We start from the raw sequence: 16284 nt of genomic DNA, 5'->3' as shown, positions 1-16284 counted from the left end.
GGGCATACGTTTTGGACTTTTAACTGTATTTTTAAAGGTGGAACAGCTTTTGCTACTAATAAAGACCTTCCCCATGACCATTTGTATGACACAAAAGTAAATAAGTAATAGCTTAACACTGAAATGACAGGAAAGTTCCTGTTTTTCACTATCTACTATAGAAATTTCAGTTTTTTACAATGGGGCCACATAGAAAAAATGAATTTTTAGTGAATTAACAAAATGTTTCTATTTAATAATAATAATAGGTTATTCTGGCCAATGAACTACTAGAACTTTTTCTGTATAATAATATTAAGATGTCTCAGGTATCGGGTCAGGGATAGCTCAGTAGGTATAGTGGTGGCCCCATGATCAAAAGGTCGGGGGTTTGATTACAGCTAAGCAAGGTACCATCCATACACACTGCTCCTCGGGCTAAATGCAGAGAGGAATTTCCCAATGGGGATCAATAAAGTATACATTATGATTAAGTGTGTAGTTATACTTCTTTACACTTATCGAAAGGGGGAGTTTCACTGATCCAGCCCACTAGAGATCAAAGTGGGCTGTACGTGGCCCACAATGTAAAATGAGTTTGACATCCCTCCTCTAAGGGGACAAATGGACCCAAACCATGTCAGCAAAATGTCCCACACAGTAACATGACACTGGATTCTTTCAGTCTAGTTCAAGTGTTTTTTTCTTTTATATGTACACTATGCTGAAACTGCATACGTAAAAGATAGACAAAAGTATTGGACAACATCTAAAAAACTGTATTCGAGCATGGTACTGTAATAGAATACCATTCCTGCAACAAGTCAGTTTGTGAAATTTCTTTCCCCATAATAGAGAGTCCATGATCCCATGATGTTTCCTTGATGTAAGTGGTATTTTTACAAAGTGAAAACATTTTAGAACCACAACCACTCAGCCATGAACTAACGTAACATCACAGAGCGGGTCACTGAGTGCTAAGGCCCACAGTGCATAAAGGAAACCAGCGATCAGCTCCTATACCTGCACAGGTACAAACCTCCTGTGTTAAGGTTAGCATAAAAACTGTGCACCAGAAGCCTCGTGGCATGGGTTTCCATGGCTCCTGCAGGACTAATGTGTAGGTTTCCCAAGCTGTTGTCCATATGGTGTATTATGTAAAGAATACAGGCTGATCTCTATAGATATGTATCTTAATCAGAAATCTTAATTCCCAAAAAATGGGTCTAGACATCAGCCCAATAAATCTAGTATGAGCCAAACTATAAATCTAAGCTAACAAAAATATAGTGATTCGTAGTTACAAGTGATTGAATACTAATAATATATTACTATAATAATTATGAATACTAAATTAAAGTGCAAGTGTGATAAAGATCTTTGGTTTGAAGTTTAGCTTTAGTGCAATATATGATCATGCTAACCTTTGACAGAGAAGAGAGACTGATTATTATAGAAGAAGGTATTATTAGATTGCTGTATCCTCTTTTACAGTGAATGAAATATAAAACAGAGTTAAAAGAAAAAAATAACTAACTGGAAGAGACCTTATTTTCACTTAGCAAGCAGCCACCAAACAGCTAACAGACAGTTAGCTTGACTGTATATAGGGAGAATGTTTTCCAGGTAGAAAGCTGCATTATGCTAGCTAAGGGACAGTGCTTACCTTCTCTATGCTACATAGTAGGTGAGCATAACAGTTTCTTCTTTTCATTCTTCATCTCTACCTAAAACTGTTTTATGTGGCTTCAGAAGCATGCATCCATCCTAAAAGTTTGTGTACAGCACCAGCTTCCACCAACAAAGCTAGTGAGTAAACATGACTAGAACAAAACCTAGTTTAGATACTCCACTGACATTTCCATTCATTCTAAAGGAAACGATAAAGCCTTTCAGGTGAGACATTGCTGCTAATTCAGCTTTTTAGCAGTCTTTAGGAGGCATCATTTCCCATAACCCCCAGCGCTTTGTGACCTCAACGTCACAGCTCAACAGAAGAGTACAGGGATCACAGCTAGCTGACAAGTCCATAAAAAAGACTGAACACTTATAGGTTACTAGACAGCAGAGATTATATCAGCTAAAACAACAAGAGGATTACTAAGCATTTAAGATATGGACGAAATCAAATCACTATACTCTCCCTGACAATCTTCAGGTTTTTCTAATGAAACCGGAAGTTTTTTTCTGCCATCACTAAGTTTGAAATGCCAAAGATTGTATAAATTCAGAAATCTGCATCAAAATCAAAAAAATTGTTACATTGCATCTGATTTTAGAAGGCAAGAAAACGAAACATAAATCCCATTTGCTTTTGAATCTTGGATTTAAGGATCTTAGGTGGGTTTTTTCTAAAGGAAAATGATGCCTCATGTTGCATAAATCTGTTCGAACATGTGAGAGGAAGATGACGCGAAAGTCACACAACCGCATGATAGAAGTCATTCCTCCAGACGAGCAGTTTTGGCAGAAGAGACGAGCAAATTGTGAGACACACAGAGCATCTGAATCCAGCCTTTAGCCAGCCACTCTACGGAGGAGGAAGATAACATCAGCTAGTCTCTAATGACTCAGGCTCTGGACTGGACTCATCAGACCAACCATGTCCTTCTTTACAGCGGAAGCTCTGTAGGTTGCCGCCTGACAGATGACAGACAGCAATTGGTCTGTTTGTGTGTGTCTTAGAGACACAGAATGCTAAAATAAATATAAAAAATAAATCTAAACGTCTAAATGACGTGCCGTGTATTTCTGTTCCACTTAAGGTATTATGCAAATTGCATAATAATGGCTTGAGTCACACTTGCAAAAAATAATCACCATCGTGCGTGTTTATCTTTAATACCGCTGATTCATCTGAGGTGTAAAACTGAATTTCACAACAAACATGAGAAACACCGTCTCGATTGGAGATTGAGGCCAGAAAGGCGACTTGATGCTAAAGTGACGCAAAAGCAAATATTAGCTCGCATTTTTAGCAACTTAGGGCCAGTTCCGCATCGATGGGGTGGTATTGACCTGGTGGTTAAAGAGTAGCTGTTGGCACTCACCGGACGTCGTTTTGCTGCGGGGGTTTCTTCTGTCCAACCAGGTTCACTGTTCTGGCTTGGATAGGCTTTTCTTCTCTGAAAAACACAAAGTTAGAAAAGTGCAGTTAGTCCAGCGTTTTGCTATGATTTTGTTTGATTTATGTGCTTCGTCCTTCTAACATTGAACAAGTCACCAGTGACAGCCTTGGGGTAAAGGCTAGGGTTAAGTTCACGTCTATCCCTTTATAACTTCTACAAGGCATCTGCCCTGAATCCTACTGTCTGACAAAGCATGGCAGACCTGTCTTAATGTTTCTCTCCTATAAGCTGAAACATCTAAGCATAACAATTAGTCCAGAATTCAGTTACATATTGGTTCATTTTGGTACATTACATGCTAGCTTGTAATGTCAATAATTATCTTGTTATCTACATAAATATCTACATAAAACTTTGTGTCCTGGCATTGTTTTCTCAGTCCTTATTCAATTTTCATCCATCCGCTTCCACTTATCCTTTTCTGGAGCCTATCCCAGCTGTCATAGGACGAGAGGCGGGGTATACCCTGGACAGGTCGCCAGTCTGTCGCAGAAAACCATTCGCGTTCACACTCACACCTATGGGCAATTTGGATTAACCAATTAACCTATCCCCACAAACTGCATGTCTTTGGACTGTGGGAGGAAGCCGGAGTACCTGGAGGGAACGCACGCAAACATGGGGAGAACATGCAAACTCCACACAGAAAGACCCCGGCCTGATGGCGGAACTGAACTCAGGACCTTCTTGCTGTGCGGCAATAGTGCTAACCACGGTGCCACCGTGCTGTCCCTTATTCAATTTTATTTTTTCAATTTTACTTGTTCAGTTTTAGCAGAAATCTGCTTGAAACAGGTTCGAATCAACACTTTTTATCTTGGGAACAATCGGGATACCGCTAGGCATCGATGACGGGCCTTAGACAACACTGACATGCTTTCAGTATGTCCACTGACACATCCACAGTGTGATTCAAAACCATCTCATCCATAAACATGAACAGCAGGCTCTGATCAGTCTGATCATAGAGGGAACTCAAGAGAGAATTCCCCGCCAACACCCACGCTGTCTAAAACAGAAGACGTTTCTTTTTATTGTCAATACCGTGGGTACCCTGCTCGTTCATTATGAGACATTTTTGGCACATCAGGAATCGAGATATCTCTTCTACTGACAGTTTAAGTGCTTATACACTGACAGTAAAGGTAGTTTCGAGAACCTTGGGTTACCCCGATGTATAATATGACAATTCTTTCAAAAAAGGGGGTAAAAAAAAGTACTGTTTTACTTTGTACGTGGTACAAAACTCATAGCGAAACATCCTTGGGTTGTGTAATCCATCATAGCAAGCATCAAGGCTGAATATTTCATGTTAAAGATTTCACTGTGTTAGCGTAAAATCACAGCCTAATATTTGGTACAGTAATAGATTCAATATTATATGAAACTACAACTTATTTGTCAATCATACAAAAGGCAAAGTTCAGCATCCTCATAGCCTACATGACGGTTAGAACTACTAAGCTGTATCTTAGGCACAGGCTAAACAAGCACATCTTCAGAAGCTAGAAGATGTGTTTCTAGAAGGTGTTACAGTTCAAATAAACTCTCATATATGCACGGTTCCTCTGTTAAAGGCGTACATATGCCAGACAAGCAGAAATTCCATAAGAGGTGCTTGTCTAACTAACTCTAACCAGGTCAGCAGTCAAATTTGAGCACATATCACATATGTATAGTACAAAAGATTCTTTATCTATTTGAGCTTCTGGTATTTCCTCTGTGTTTTGTCTTCAAGGTGAGACAAGTAACACATGGAACCCTCTATAAAAATAGAAAAATAAGTTATCAATGTGAGGAACCTTTATCATACAGTACTTCAACATTGTACACCCATCAGGCAATGGTTCTAGGATTTGAGTTAAGTTGATATTTTTTTCTGTTTGGAGCAGCCAAAGTCCTCCCATAGTCTGGTGACTTGTCAGGAGTGTACCCCAGGTCTTGCCCAATCACAGCTAGAACTGGCAACTCTGAATTGGACAATGTTTGAGAAAATGGATGGATGGAACAGTGAAATGAAAAAGCTTCTAGAAGAAAAACTGTAATACCAAAATAGAAGTATGAGACTTTGAAGCCAACAATAACTCTACACCTAGACGGGTCACCAGCAACCCCGTTTTAATGGGTAATGGCCATGGAGTTTCTGCTTAACACTGGATAAAATGCACACATTTGTACTATTATGACATGCCTTTATATTGAATTTAAACCAGAGTGTGGCCAGAGACACCACTCATCGATTATTGAAATTATTATTGCTTTCGATTTCCATTTTTCTACCTCAGATCATTGAAAGCAGAATACAAATCATGCCCATTATTGCTGTGGCTTTAAAGTGAGGTTTGCACGCATGCACTGTGAACATATGCGCATTAATAGAAAGTAAACTGATGTGAGTATATCTTAAACAGCTCGTAAGTGGAGCGTATTCTCTGCCTCTGTTCATTACAGCCCACACTTCCCTACTCCTGGTACACTTAGCACGCATGTATTAGTCAACCAACCAGTGCAGCTTTTCAGTGCAGACCCATTCGTACGAACATACACACACAAACACACACACACACACACACACACACACACACACACTGCTTTGCTAACTCAATCCAAACACTGGTGAGAGGAAACAGTGCTGAAGCCTATATAGGCTTGGACATGTGTGTGCTGACAGCCTTATCCGCAGCTTCCTCACTATGACATGAGTGAATCCACAGCTCTTTAATACATCACTGAAAATGATGCATAACCACTTAGGGCCGCAGCTATATACTGGACATTTCCTTCTTTAGAAGCAATGAATCGATCTTCCGTTCCAGTGCTGGGCCATCGTTCTGCACAGAGGGCTTAAAATAGAACAGGGACGTAAAGCTTGAGGAGCGCCTCTCTTAGGTGGGTCGTTCTGCCTTTCTTTGTACATGCATGCGTGCGGCTCCCGTGCATAACGTGCAGAAAACATGAGAAAGGCGTCGCTTAAACTTGATGCATTTTCTGGTCCTGGGGGTGGGGGGTAAGGAGTGTGGGGGATGGTGGAGGGGGGGTGAACATATAGGTTCGTTCCTGCGCCGATTGCTGCAACAAACTGGAGCAGACTTTTCTCCATTTAATGTGGGAGAGAAGAGGTAGGATACACACAGCGATGTAAGTCACTCTTGATTCAAAATAACATGACACAGGCACCTTTTCCTTCCCTGCTAGAGGCCCACTGTTTCTTTAACAGCCTGTGTGATGTCTGCTGCAAGAGCACTGGCCTACATACAGTGCATAAGGCTGGGAAAGGCTCAACCGCACCCCAGAGCTGAGAACAGCAGCTGTTGAGATGGATGCTGCACAGATAAAAGCCAACAGGGAGGGCTTTACTATTCTCAGCGCCAGGCTTCACTGAGCCTCCTGCAATTTCCTGCTGAAATATTTCAGGGGAAGTACAAATACTTTCCACCTGACTCGGGCAGTGGCGTTGGGTGATGATGACAATCTCAAGGAAAGAAGTGCAGAAGAGAAATGTGTATGATTCATCTGGGAGGATGCTGCTGCTGCTGCTGGGTGACACACCCCTTCCCTTCTTCTTCTTCCCTCCCCTAACAAGTTACACCTGAGCCCTCACATCCAGCGGGCCTGCCCACAGGAGCGTTCCAAATCTGTGAACTGGACATGCATGGACTAAAGCCTATGAGGTTCCTCCGGCACAGAGCTGCAGGCTACGTGGGCCTGTGAGTGAGTGTGTGGAGGGACACACATACACACATGCATACATGATCACATACAGTGGAGTCCTGCAGCACGGTCCTGCAGCTGTCACATTGTGTCCATACAGAGCAGACTTTCATGGACTTCAGAATGGAAACTGCCCAGGTCTAGTCTTCCTCTCTCTCTCTCTCTCTCTTTCTCTCTCACACACACACACACACACACACACACACACACACACACACACACACACTATCTTTTTGCTTTCCCTCTCTTACTTTAACATGGCCTCCTCTTTCGCCTCTTCCTCCCGCTGCCGAGCCAGCACAGCCATGATGATCTTCCTCTCGTCCTCCGTCAGGTGACTGAGGTCCGGCTCCGGGATGGCCGGGGCGACGGGTGGGCGCGGGCCGCCCCGAGGGCCCACCGAGGCAAACATCTTCCCCGCCGCCGCCGCCACCACCACCACCACCTTGCCCCCTTCCTCTTCCCTCTCTCCCACCTCCTCCTCTTCCTCCTCCTCTTCCCTCCTAGCCTCGGTCGGGATCACGGATAGAAAACCCGCTGGCGGAGCCCACGGATCACGACATGGCCCACGGACAAAGCGGCGGTTGGAGCATCTGATGCGGTGTTCCCATGACGGTGGCGGGGGGCACCCAGGGCGGCGGCGGCAGCGGCAGCGGGCTCGGCGCTAGCTGCGGTAGTAGTAGTAGTAGTAGTAGAGGTGGTGGTGGTGGTAGCGGTGGATGTGGCGCTTTGGTTCCCGGTTTTAGCCGCTCCTTCTCCCTCTTGCTGCTCCGCTGTCTTCTCCCCCCTCCCACCGCCCGCCCGCCCGCCTCTCCCCTCCACCGCCTCCGTTTCACGGGGAGCCCATGTCTCCGGCGGTCGCTCGCTCGCTCGCTCGGGATGATGACTCGCGGGAGGAGGACCTCTTTTCCTTCCTTCAGGCCGGGCAGAGAGGAGGAGGAGGTGGAGGAGGAGGGGGGGGCGGGGGGGGGTGGGGGTCCCCCAAAGGCGGCTCAGGTCTTCGCTCGGTGAGCCGGGGCCGGCTGTTTGGCTGCGGGGCGAGGCGGCGACTTCTTGTTTTCCAGCGCCGCCGCTGATGCTGCTGTCAGGGAGACGAAACAGTCAATGGGACCGCAGCCCCTCGAGCGCGTTCACTCCTCTTACGGCGGGAGTGCGCAGCCCTCATTTGAGAATGGGGGCTCCACTCACCGTTAAGATGCGCGCTCACGGCTGTCTATAGCACACACGGGAAATAACGGGTTCCTTTAAGGGTCCACTGTGCGGGTTTAACGCCGCGTGACTGCATCCAAACACGAATCCTTTTATTCGTAGCGTTGTGTTTTAAAACAAAAAGTCCTGGTGTATTTTTCACTACATACCGGTTCATAATCATAATTAAAATGTGGGAGAAAAAACAAGGTAGCTTCGGGATATTTTGAAGGAAACTATCTAAAAAAGTGAGTCGAGGTTGGGGCTATCTTACGCTTATTACACTATTATTACATATTACTATAAAATTATATGTAGCTCTTAATTTATTCTTGTTGTCTGTTTCAAGAGTTTAAACCACATTTAGACTTAATTAGGATACATTTTATATTTCATTAAGGAGCTTTAACTGAGGGTCAAAAAACTGAGGATCCAGAACACAGCTATTTTCCTGTGGACCCCCATACAACCAGACTTCTTTCCCACCAAATGAGTTGCCCGCTTACAGCTTACACCAAGGGACTTCAGCAAAGATACAATTGTATTACAATGCATGCAGGCAGAAATATGTTTTTTTAAACGATGTTTATGATATAATAACTGCTTTACAGTAGCATGTTAATCATGTTTGGATCTTCAAGTAAACAATGAGAGCTATTTACACCTTCCATGGCTCCAAATCTAAGCGATGCTGTTTCTTCCATTGTTATTTCCAGGCTTTCTCATACAGAACAGAAAAGAAAAAATACAGTGACAGAAAGATTATGAATCAAAATTCTTATATAAAGGGAGAAATCTAAAACACACAGGCTGGATTTAAATGAATGAATGCAGGGCTAAAGAACCCTTTTCTAGCACTGCAGGAAACCCTTTGCAGTAAGAGTGCAGGGACTCTCCTCCTCCTCTCCCACCAATGATTGCGTGTTAGGATGACGCGAATCTCTCTTTTTTCTCCCTCCTTCCTTCCTCTCTCTCTCTCCTTTCTTTCCTCCTTGTCTACCCTTCTAGCAACCCTTACTCCCACTACACACAGTACTTCCCCATGCTGAAAAACACTCAGAAGGGAGGGTGAGGTTTACCACATATGTACGCTTATAAGGTGACATTTACAGTATGTCAGTATGCAACCCTCTAATTACAGAATGTGTGGTCTGCCGAAACTGTCCTATTCATATACGGGAGATAAACCACAAATGGGGACTGTAGATCCCACAAACTGTGTGAGACAAGATAGTGTGTTACAGTGATCTAAATATAGAAACACATCTTGTCTATTTTTAGCCAGAAATGCAGATTTGGCAAGAAAAAAAAGAATATATTTCGCTTTATTATTAAGCATATTTTTATTCCGAAATAAACAAAGTTCCATAAGTTCCTCATTAAGTTCCTCTCAAAGACCTCTGCATGTTGCTTTGTAAACCTCAGGAGCTCAGACCTCACTGTAAACTCAGTTTCTGTTTCAGCACCACGGTCAGCACACTGGTGGCCTGTTGCTGTTAGTTGAGAGCCAGTAGCACGCTGACACACGAGACACCAAAAACATGCCCGCCTTAGCCTAAAGTGACTGTCAAATAATGTTTTTGTAAATTATTGTTGGAGACTAACTGTACAGTTCATCCAGCCACACCTGTCTCACATAAAACTCTGAGTTTAATGTAGTACGGTTACACTGAGGGCTGGACCCTCACTGAGTGGAAGATCCACAGGACACACCCTCTAATAGTACCTTATCAATATCTAGGCCGTCATCTTTTGGACTTTAAAGTAAAAGCCCTTTGAATTTTCCTTTTTGAGTTAGTCTTTCAACAACTTCAGAATTCTGTAAAAAAGAAAATTCCTGTTTCCACAGGCTGATTGCAATCCATAGAAAAGTTAACACCCTCACAGGGGTATTATGTCAATGTCAAGTCAATCTGATATTTAATTTCAAAGTATAAGCCCAACTTCAGCATGGATAATGCAATAATTTAAACACAACATACTATAGCAATGAAAATCATTTTCCTATTTTTGTATATTGTTACTGTGTTGGTCTTCCAGTTCATCCAGTTTTCAGCATGGACACCCAGATAGACACCATGCTCTCATCCTGTCCTTTATCGTCCTTTATCACACATGATGGCAGTTGGTTGATAGCTCTTAAACACTGATGGTGTTGACTTCATCAATACAGGAACCAGACAAAATATGTTCCATAACAGCAGTGTCTTCTCCTGCTTCAGAAACAGGTTGTAAATGTTACTCAAGATGACAGACAACTACAGTTGCTTGCAAAAGTATTTGGCCCCCTTGAACTTTTCCACATTTTGTCACATTACAGCCACAAACATGAATCACTTTTTTGGAATTCCACGTGAAAGACCAACACAAAGTGGTGCACACGTGAGAATGGAACGAAAATCATACATGATTCCAAAATTTTTTTACAAATAAATAACTGAAAAGTGGGGTGTGCGTAATTATTCAGCCCCCTGAGTCAATACTTTGTAGAAACACCTTTTGCTGCAATTACAGCTGCCAGTGTTTTAGGGTCTGTCTCTACCAGCTTTGCACATCTAGAGACTGAAATCTTTGCCCATTCTTCTTTGCAAAACAGCTCCAGCTCAGTCAGATTAGATGGACAGCGTTTGCGAACAGCAGTTTTCAGATCTTGTGACAAAATGTGGAAAAGTTCAAGGGGCCCAGTACTTTTGCAAGAAACTGTAGGTGAGTCAGCAGAGCCCTGTGGTTGATACCACCATAACCTGTAGCCTTCCTTGCAGGTTTAAAGCCACAAAGTTTACTCAGGGAATAATCAAAGACATTAGTGATGTTTGGAGGCCAGAGTGTGGGGTGGAAGAGCCAGTAGAGTTACAAACTGAACCAGATGAAAAAATTGTTCACCTCATTTGCTCTTTTCAGGCTGCTGACTGACTGCCTCTCACCTTAGTCACAGTAATTATCTTCATTCCTTTCCACACATCCTTCATGCTTTTTAACTGCCAATTGAGCTCCAGTCTTCTGTTGTATCAGTTGTTAAATTTCAGTACCTTTACCCTTAAATATGTTTGATACTCATCAGTTCTTCCCTGTCACATGACCTGAGTGCTTTTGATATTAAATATATCAGAAGGTTTTCATTTTGAAATACAAAATCAGAATCATTTAATTATGACTGAATCAAATCATAAAAGGTGAAGTAAAATCAAGTTGAAATTGCTAGTATCTTATAATTCATAGTAATATCATTCTGAATAAAGAAACCAAACTGCATATAAAAACATTTACAAAGGGAATTATTTTTAAATCCAAGACCAGAAAGACTTGATTTTGACAGTGTGCAGCTTTGAGGCAGTATGTTATGGATTTAAAGTGGAATTATTCCATAAGAACAGGGATTTTCCTTTTAACAGCATTCTGAAGTCACTGAAAAGTAAGGTCACACAAACAAAGTCAAAGAGCATTTACTCTGAAATGCAAAATCAGACTGACTTCATATTGACATGGTACCACTATAAGGACTTGTATGGTTGACATGAACTCAACGTATTGTAGAAACAGTAATTTTTCTTTTAACAGCACCCTTACTTAATTTTTTTTAAAAAAAGCTCATATCCAAGAAAATTCAAAGGGGTTTTACTCTGAAATGCCACCGGGAGGGTCTATAGTGTCAACATATACTGCAATTAACCTGTGGAAACAGCAATTAACCTTTTAACAGTGTCCTCAATTCATTTGAGAAGTTGTGCATATACAGGCAAATTCAAAGGGCTCTTACTTTGAAATGCACAACCAGACTTACTTGACACGGACATGGTAGCCCTGTGAGGGTGTATACTGTTGTTTTAGAGTGAAATTAGAATTTTCCTTTTTTACAGCATTCTGAAATTCTCGAAAGAGTAGCTCAGAAAGGAAAGTTCAGAGGGCTTTTACTTTGAAATCCAAAAAAGGACTGCCTTGATATTGGCTAAGGTACTACTAGAGTACTGGGTGTATCCTGTGGATCCAGCATTAAAGTGTGAAAACAACACTAACTAATATTTGTTATTATGGACTGAATGTGTTAATGTTGAAGCTGAATTCAAACAAAGTTGGCTTTTGTTTTGAAATCAGGTCTCCACATCTCTAAGGAGTCATTTTTTATTATTTTGAAAGCGTCAATTTCGTATACCGGAAGTACTCCTGCTTCTTCTGAACTTGATACTTTAAGGCGCAGACGCGTGTGTGTTTGGATCTGTGTGCTGCGTGGTAAGTCAGCATATGTTTTTATGCTTACTTTCATGTCATCATACGTTCACGTTTTTCATACGTTGGCGGTGAAAAACCCGCGTGTCCGGTAGCGTGACGGAACAGTGAGGATTAGTTTGAGTGCACCGAGAATGATTTTCAGATTAGAATTTAAGAGACGTTGAATTTTATATAGGCTACCATGAAGCTTGCTGGTTTGCTGTTACACTGTTAGACAAACTGACCCTCTTTGCCTTCGCTTTTCAGTTACCATATTTCGGTAACTAAATATTCAAATATTCCCTGTAACTAGAGCAGAGCCGGGTGCCTTCGTTACGGAGTAGTGATGTCGATCCTGAAATATCGATTCCTCCGATACCAATCATTTATGTTCTAGAATCGATTCTCACATTACAATATCGATATTTTAGTAATTTAGAGTAAATTTGTAGTTTATCATTAACAGGAACACAGTGGAAAGAAACTATAACATTCGGATTGTCTACATTCAAAGGAACTACTTCCTCTTCCGCCTTTCATAGTCATGTGCGATATACGGCTGTATAAATGTCTCGCCGCCCCTTGGCGTGCGCACTCACAACAGCTGAGACGTGAAGGTATCTCTCGTCTTACACACGCTGCATCTGCATTGCACCTTGATAATAAACTCATAAAAGAGGTTGATAAATTACTTTTCAACTTTATCTGGAAAAATAGGACACACTACACTAAAGAAACAGTTCTTATAAACTCATATGTCAATGGAGGACTTAATGTGTTAGATTTTAACAGTTTAAATAACACATTCAAAATAAATTGGTTAAAGAATCTAATTACTAATCCTACTTCCATTTGGAATACTATACCTGTGTTCATGTTTAAGTTAGGTGGCATTGAATTTTTCCTTACCTGTAATTTTGATATTGATAAAGAGAAGGAACCGAAGGCCGTAATCTTGAGGATTGAGTTTAGAATCTGTTGTCTGAGGCTCTGGACATTGAGATGGGAGATTACTACGAAATAGACAGAATCCATCGGGTGGGGCCAGCACCTCCGAAGCCAGCTGCGGACTCCAGACCGAGACACATCATCGTTCGCTTCCTACCGGATAAAGCCAAGATGTCCGTACTGGCGGCTGCCAGAAAAAAGAAGCAGATCATTTGGAAAGGCATGAGAGTTCGTTTTTTCCAGGATTATGCACAGGAGGTACAAGAAAAACGCCGGAAGTTTGATGAGGTGCGTCGCTTGCTGCAACAGTGCAATATTGGCTATTCCCTTCGCTTTCCGGCTGTTATGACTTTTTCAGTGGATAACCAGTATCATCAGTTTTCCAACCCAGCAGAGGCTAAGCAATTTGTAAGCGGCCTCGAGAGAGATTCTACTTTTTTTTTTCGCATCCTCACTCAACCTACTCCAGGATAGACTACTTCTTGGTGTCCCGTTCTCTGGCAAGTCAAACTATTGGGTCCTCTATTGGTAATATTGCTGTTTCGGATCATGCTCCCATTGACCTTGTTCTTTCTGGTACTGATAATATTAAACCGTCACCTAGGTGGCGTTTGAATAACTCATTATTGAAGAATAAGGGTCAATGTGAATGTACAAGGGAAATGATAAAGGAGTTTTGGTTGCACAATTGAGGGGGCGCCTTATCCAGTATGGCTCCTTGATTAAAAAAAGCTGAGAGGGACAAGCTGGTGAAGCTGGAACAGGATATCAAGGAGCTTGAAAACAGCACATGCTGCACCCAGAGAGGGAAGTGTGGAACAAATTAATTAAATTTAAATTTGAGATGAATAGTATACTGGAGAAAAAAGCGGAATATGCAATGTTTTGTCTAAATCAGAAGTATTTTGAACAAGGGGAGAGAACAGGTAAAATGTTGGCACACAGGTGTTACGGATTCAAATATTGGGGATGGATACAAGAGGAAAAACTACAATAACAACACTGGTCCGGCCGGGTTGAGTCAAACGATGATTTTAATGATCACACGCGTGGGAGATGGACACCGTACGCAGACAGCATCAGATCTCAAAATGGTCGAGCATTGCTCAACCTCTTATAGCCTCTAGTGGCCCCCACCTAATCATAAAAGCCTAAACATTCACATCCTTTCTCTCACACAGCGCCTAAGCTACGACCTTGGCTCCCTGTTTATCTGCTCCTGCTGAGATGGGGCAGAAAACTCCAGTATGTTCTGTTCTCTTCTAATCAGACAAATAAGGCGATGACTTTCTGCGAACAGTATTTCTTATAACTCAGCAGTATAATGCATCATAAAACAATATCATTCATTCACAATAAATCAGCCGTCTAATGTAATGCAAAAAAGTTTAACAAATGCAATAGTTATCACCTTCTTCTAATTCAGGAGAATAATGCAAACTAAAACTACATAATAATTCACAATCTTTAATTAGGGGTATAACATGGCATAAAATAATATAATCTCACACAGGGTTAAGCAGATAAAATCTAGCAACCTTATACCATCTATTTTTGTTCCTAGTAATAATAATAAGTTGACCACCAGTAAAAAAGAAATTAATGATACTTTTACTAAATTTTATCAGGAGCTTTACACCTCTAATGGATTGGTGGAGGAACAGAGGCTGTCAGATTTCTTCTCTTCTATTAAAATTCCCAGCCTGTCTGAAGATCAAAGAATTGTATTAGAAGGTAAGATTACACTAATTGAAGTTAAGCAGGCAATTGGCAGTCTTAGATTGGGCAAATCTCCAGGCAACGATGGATTTCCATCAGATTTTTTTAAGGTGTTTGTGGACGAATTAGCTCCAAGACTACTGTCGGTATATCAAGATGCGTTTCAAAGAGGGAGATTACCATTTAGTATGCGATCGGCAGTGATCACGTTATTACTGTGGGAAAGACCCACAGTATTGTGGGAATTATCGCCCAATTTCATTAATTAATGTGGACGAAAAAATTTTTTCTAAGATACTAGCTTTTAGGCTTGAGAAAGTTCTTCCGTATTTGGTGCATAGGGATCAGGTCGGTTTTGTGAAAAACAGAAGTTCTGCAGATAATCTACATAGGTTATTGCACATATTCTGGAAGAGCAGGACTAATTTAGACCCTGTCGTCGCGTTCTCCTTAGATGCAGAGAAGGCCTTCGATAAAGTTGAGTATCCCTTTCTGTTTTATACATTGAAGAGATTCGGTTTTGGTCCCTTTTTTAGGTAGTGGATTCAGGTGGTATACACAGATCCAATGGCTACAGTTATTACCAATGGGATAATGTCACCCTCCTTTTCGTTAAGTCGGGGTACTAGACAAGGTTCACCCTTATCACCTCTCATTTTTGCCCTGTTTTTGGAGCCTTTGGCTATTGCATTACGTGAATGTAAGAAAATCAGAGGGGTGGATATGGGTCAAGAAGAACATAAAACTTTTTTGTATGCAGGTGACATTTTACTGATCTCAAGTAACCCAGAACAGGCCATTCCTGCAATTTCCTCAATTATTGATTCCTTTTCTGTAATCTCTGGCTACACCATAAATTGGTCTAAGTCAGAAGTTATGCCCATTTCTAAATTGTGTCCGCCAGTTATGAGGAGCTCATGGCATTTCAAGTGGATGCCCGAGGGTTTGACTTACTTAGGGATTAAACTGACCCCTGGTTTAGACAACATAATGCAAGTAAACATCTCCCCAGTGATTCAAAACATTCGTCCGCTGTTGCAGAATTGGGTTAAAATAAATCTGTCCCTTTTGGGCAGAATTAATTTGGTGAAGATGATTATTGCCCCTAAACTTCAGTACTTTCTTCACATGTTACCGATAGCAGTCCCACATAACTTGCTAAAGCTTTATAATGCATGTGTGGAGGGTTTTGTGTGGGCAGGCAAAAAGCCATCTTTTAATCTGTCCAAATTATATGCTGCTAAAGAGAGTGGTGGGTTGGCATTGTCCAAGATGGTCTGGTATCATTATGCTTTCTCCCTCTCTGTTAGTTAAGATACATAATTCCTTTACTGAGAAGCCATCATGGGTTGCGATTAGAGATGGCACGATACCACTTTTTTATGTCCGATACCGATACCGATAT

At 41.7% G+C, this 16284-nt stretch overlaps 1 protein-coding gene across 12 annotated transcripts in view; it reads right to left on the bottom strand.

Moving 5' to 3' along the window:
* Nucleotides 1-7619, bottom strand: part of rims1a (regulating synaptic membrane exocytosis 1a) — a 114637-nt gene extending 107018 nt beyond the window's left edge. For all 12 annotated transcript variants that reach the window (XM_013914036.1, XM_013914039.1, XM_013914043.1 and 9 more), the window contains exons 1-2: nt 7070-7619; nt 3030-3104 (exon numbers count right to left, since the gene is read on the bottom strand). In XM_013914036.1, coding sequence (XP_013769490.1) covers nt 3030-3104; nt 7070-7230 — 236 coding nt within the window. In that variant the 5' untranslated portion in view covers nt 7231-7619. The remainder of the gene's footprint in view (nt 1-3029; nt 3105-7069) is intronic.
* Between the last annotated feature and the right edge of the window lie 8665 nt (nt 7620-16284).

The sequence above is a fragment of the Pundamilia nyererei genome, unplaced genomic scaffold (assembly GCF_000239375.1).
Source record: "Pundamilia nyererei isolate P.nyererei 1_Seehausen unplaced genomic scaffold, PunNye1.0 scaffold00168, whole genome shotgun sequence".
NCBI lineage: Eukaryota > Metazoa > Chordata > Actinopteri > Cichliformes > Cichlidae > Pundamilia > Pundamilia nyererei.
The sequence above is the reverse complement of the archived record's forward strand: the minus strand, read 5'-3'. Positions and strand labels throughout refer to the sequence as shown.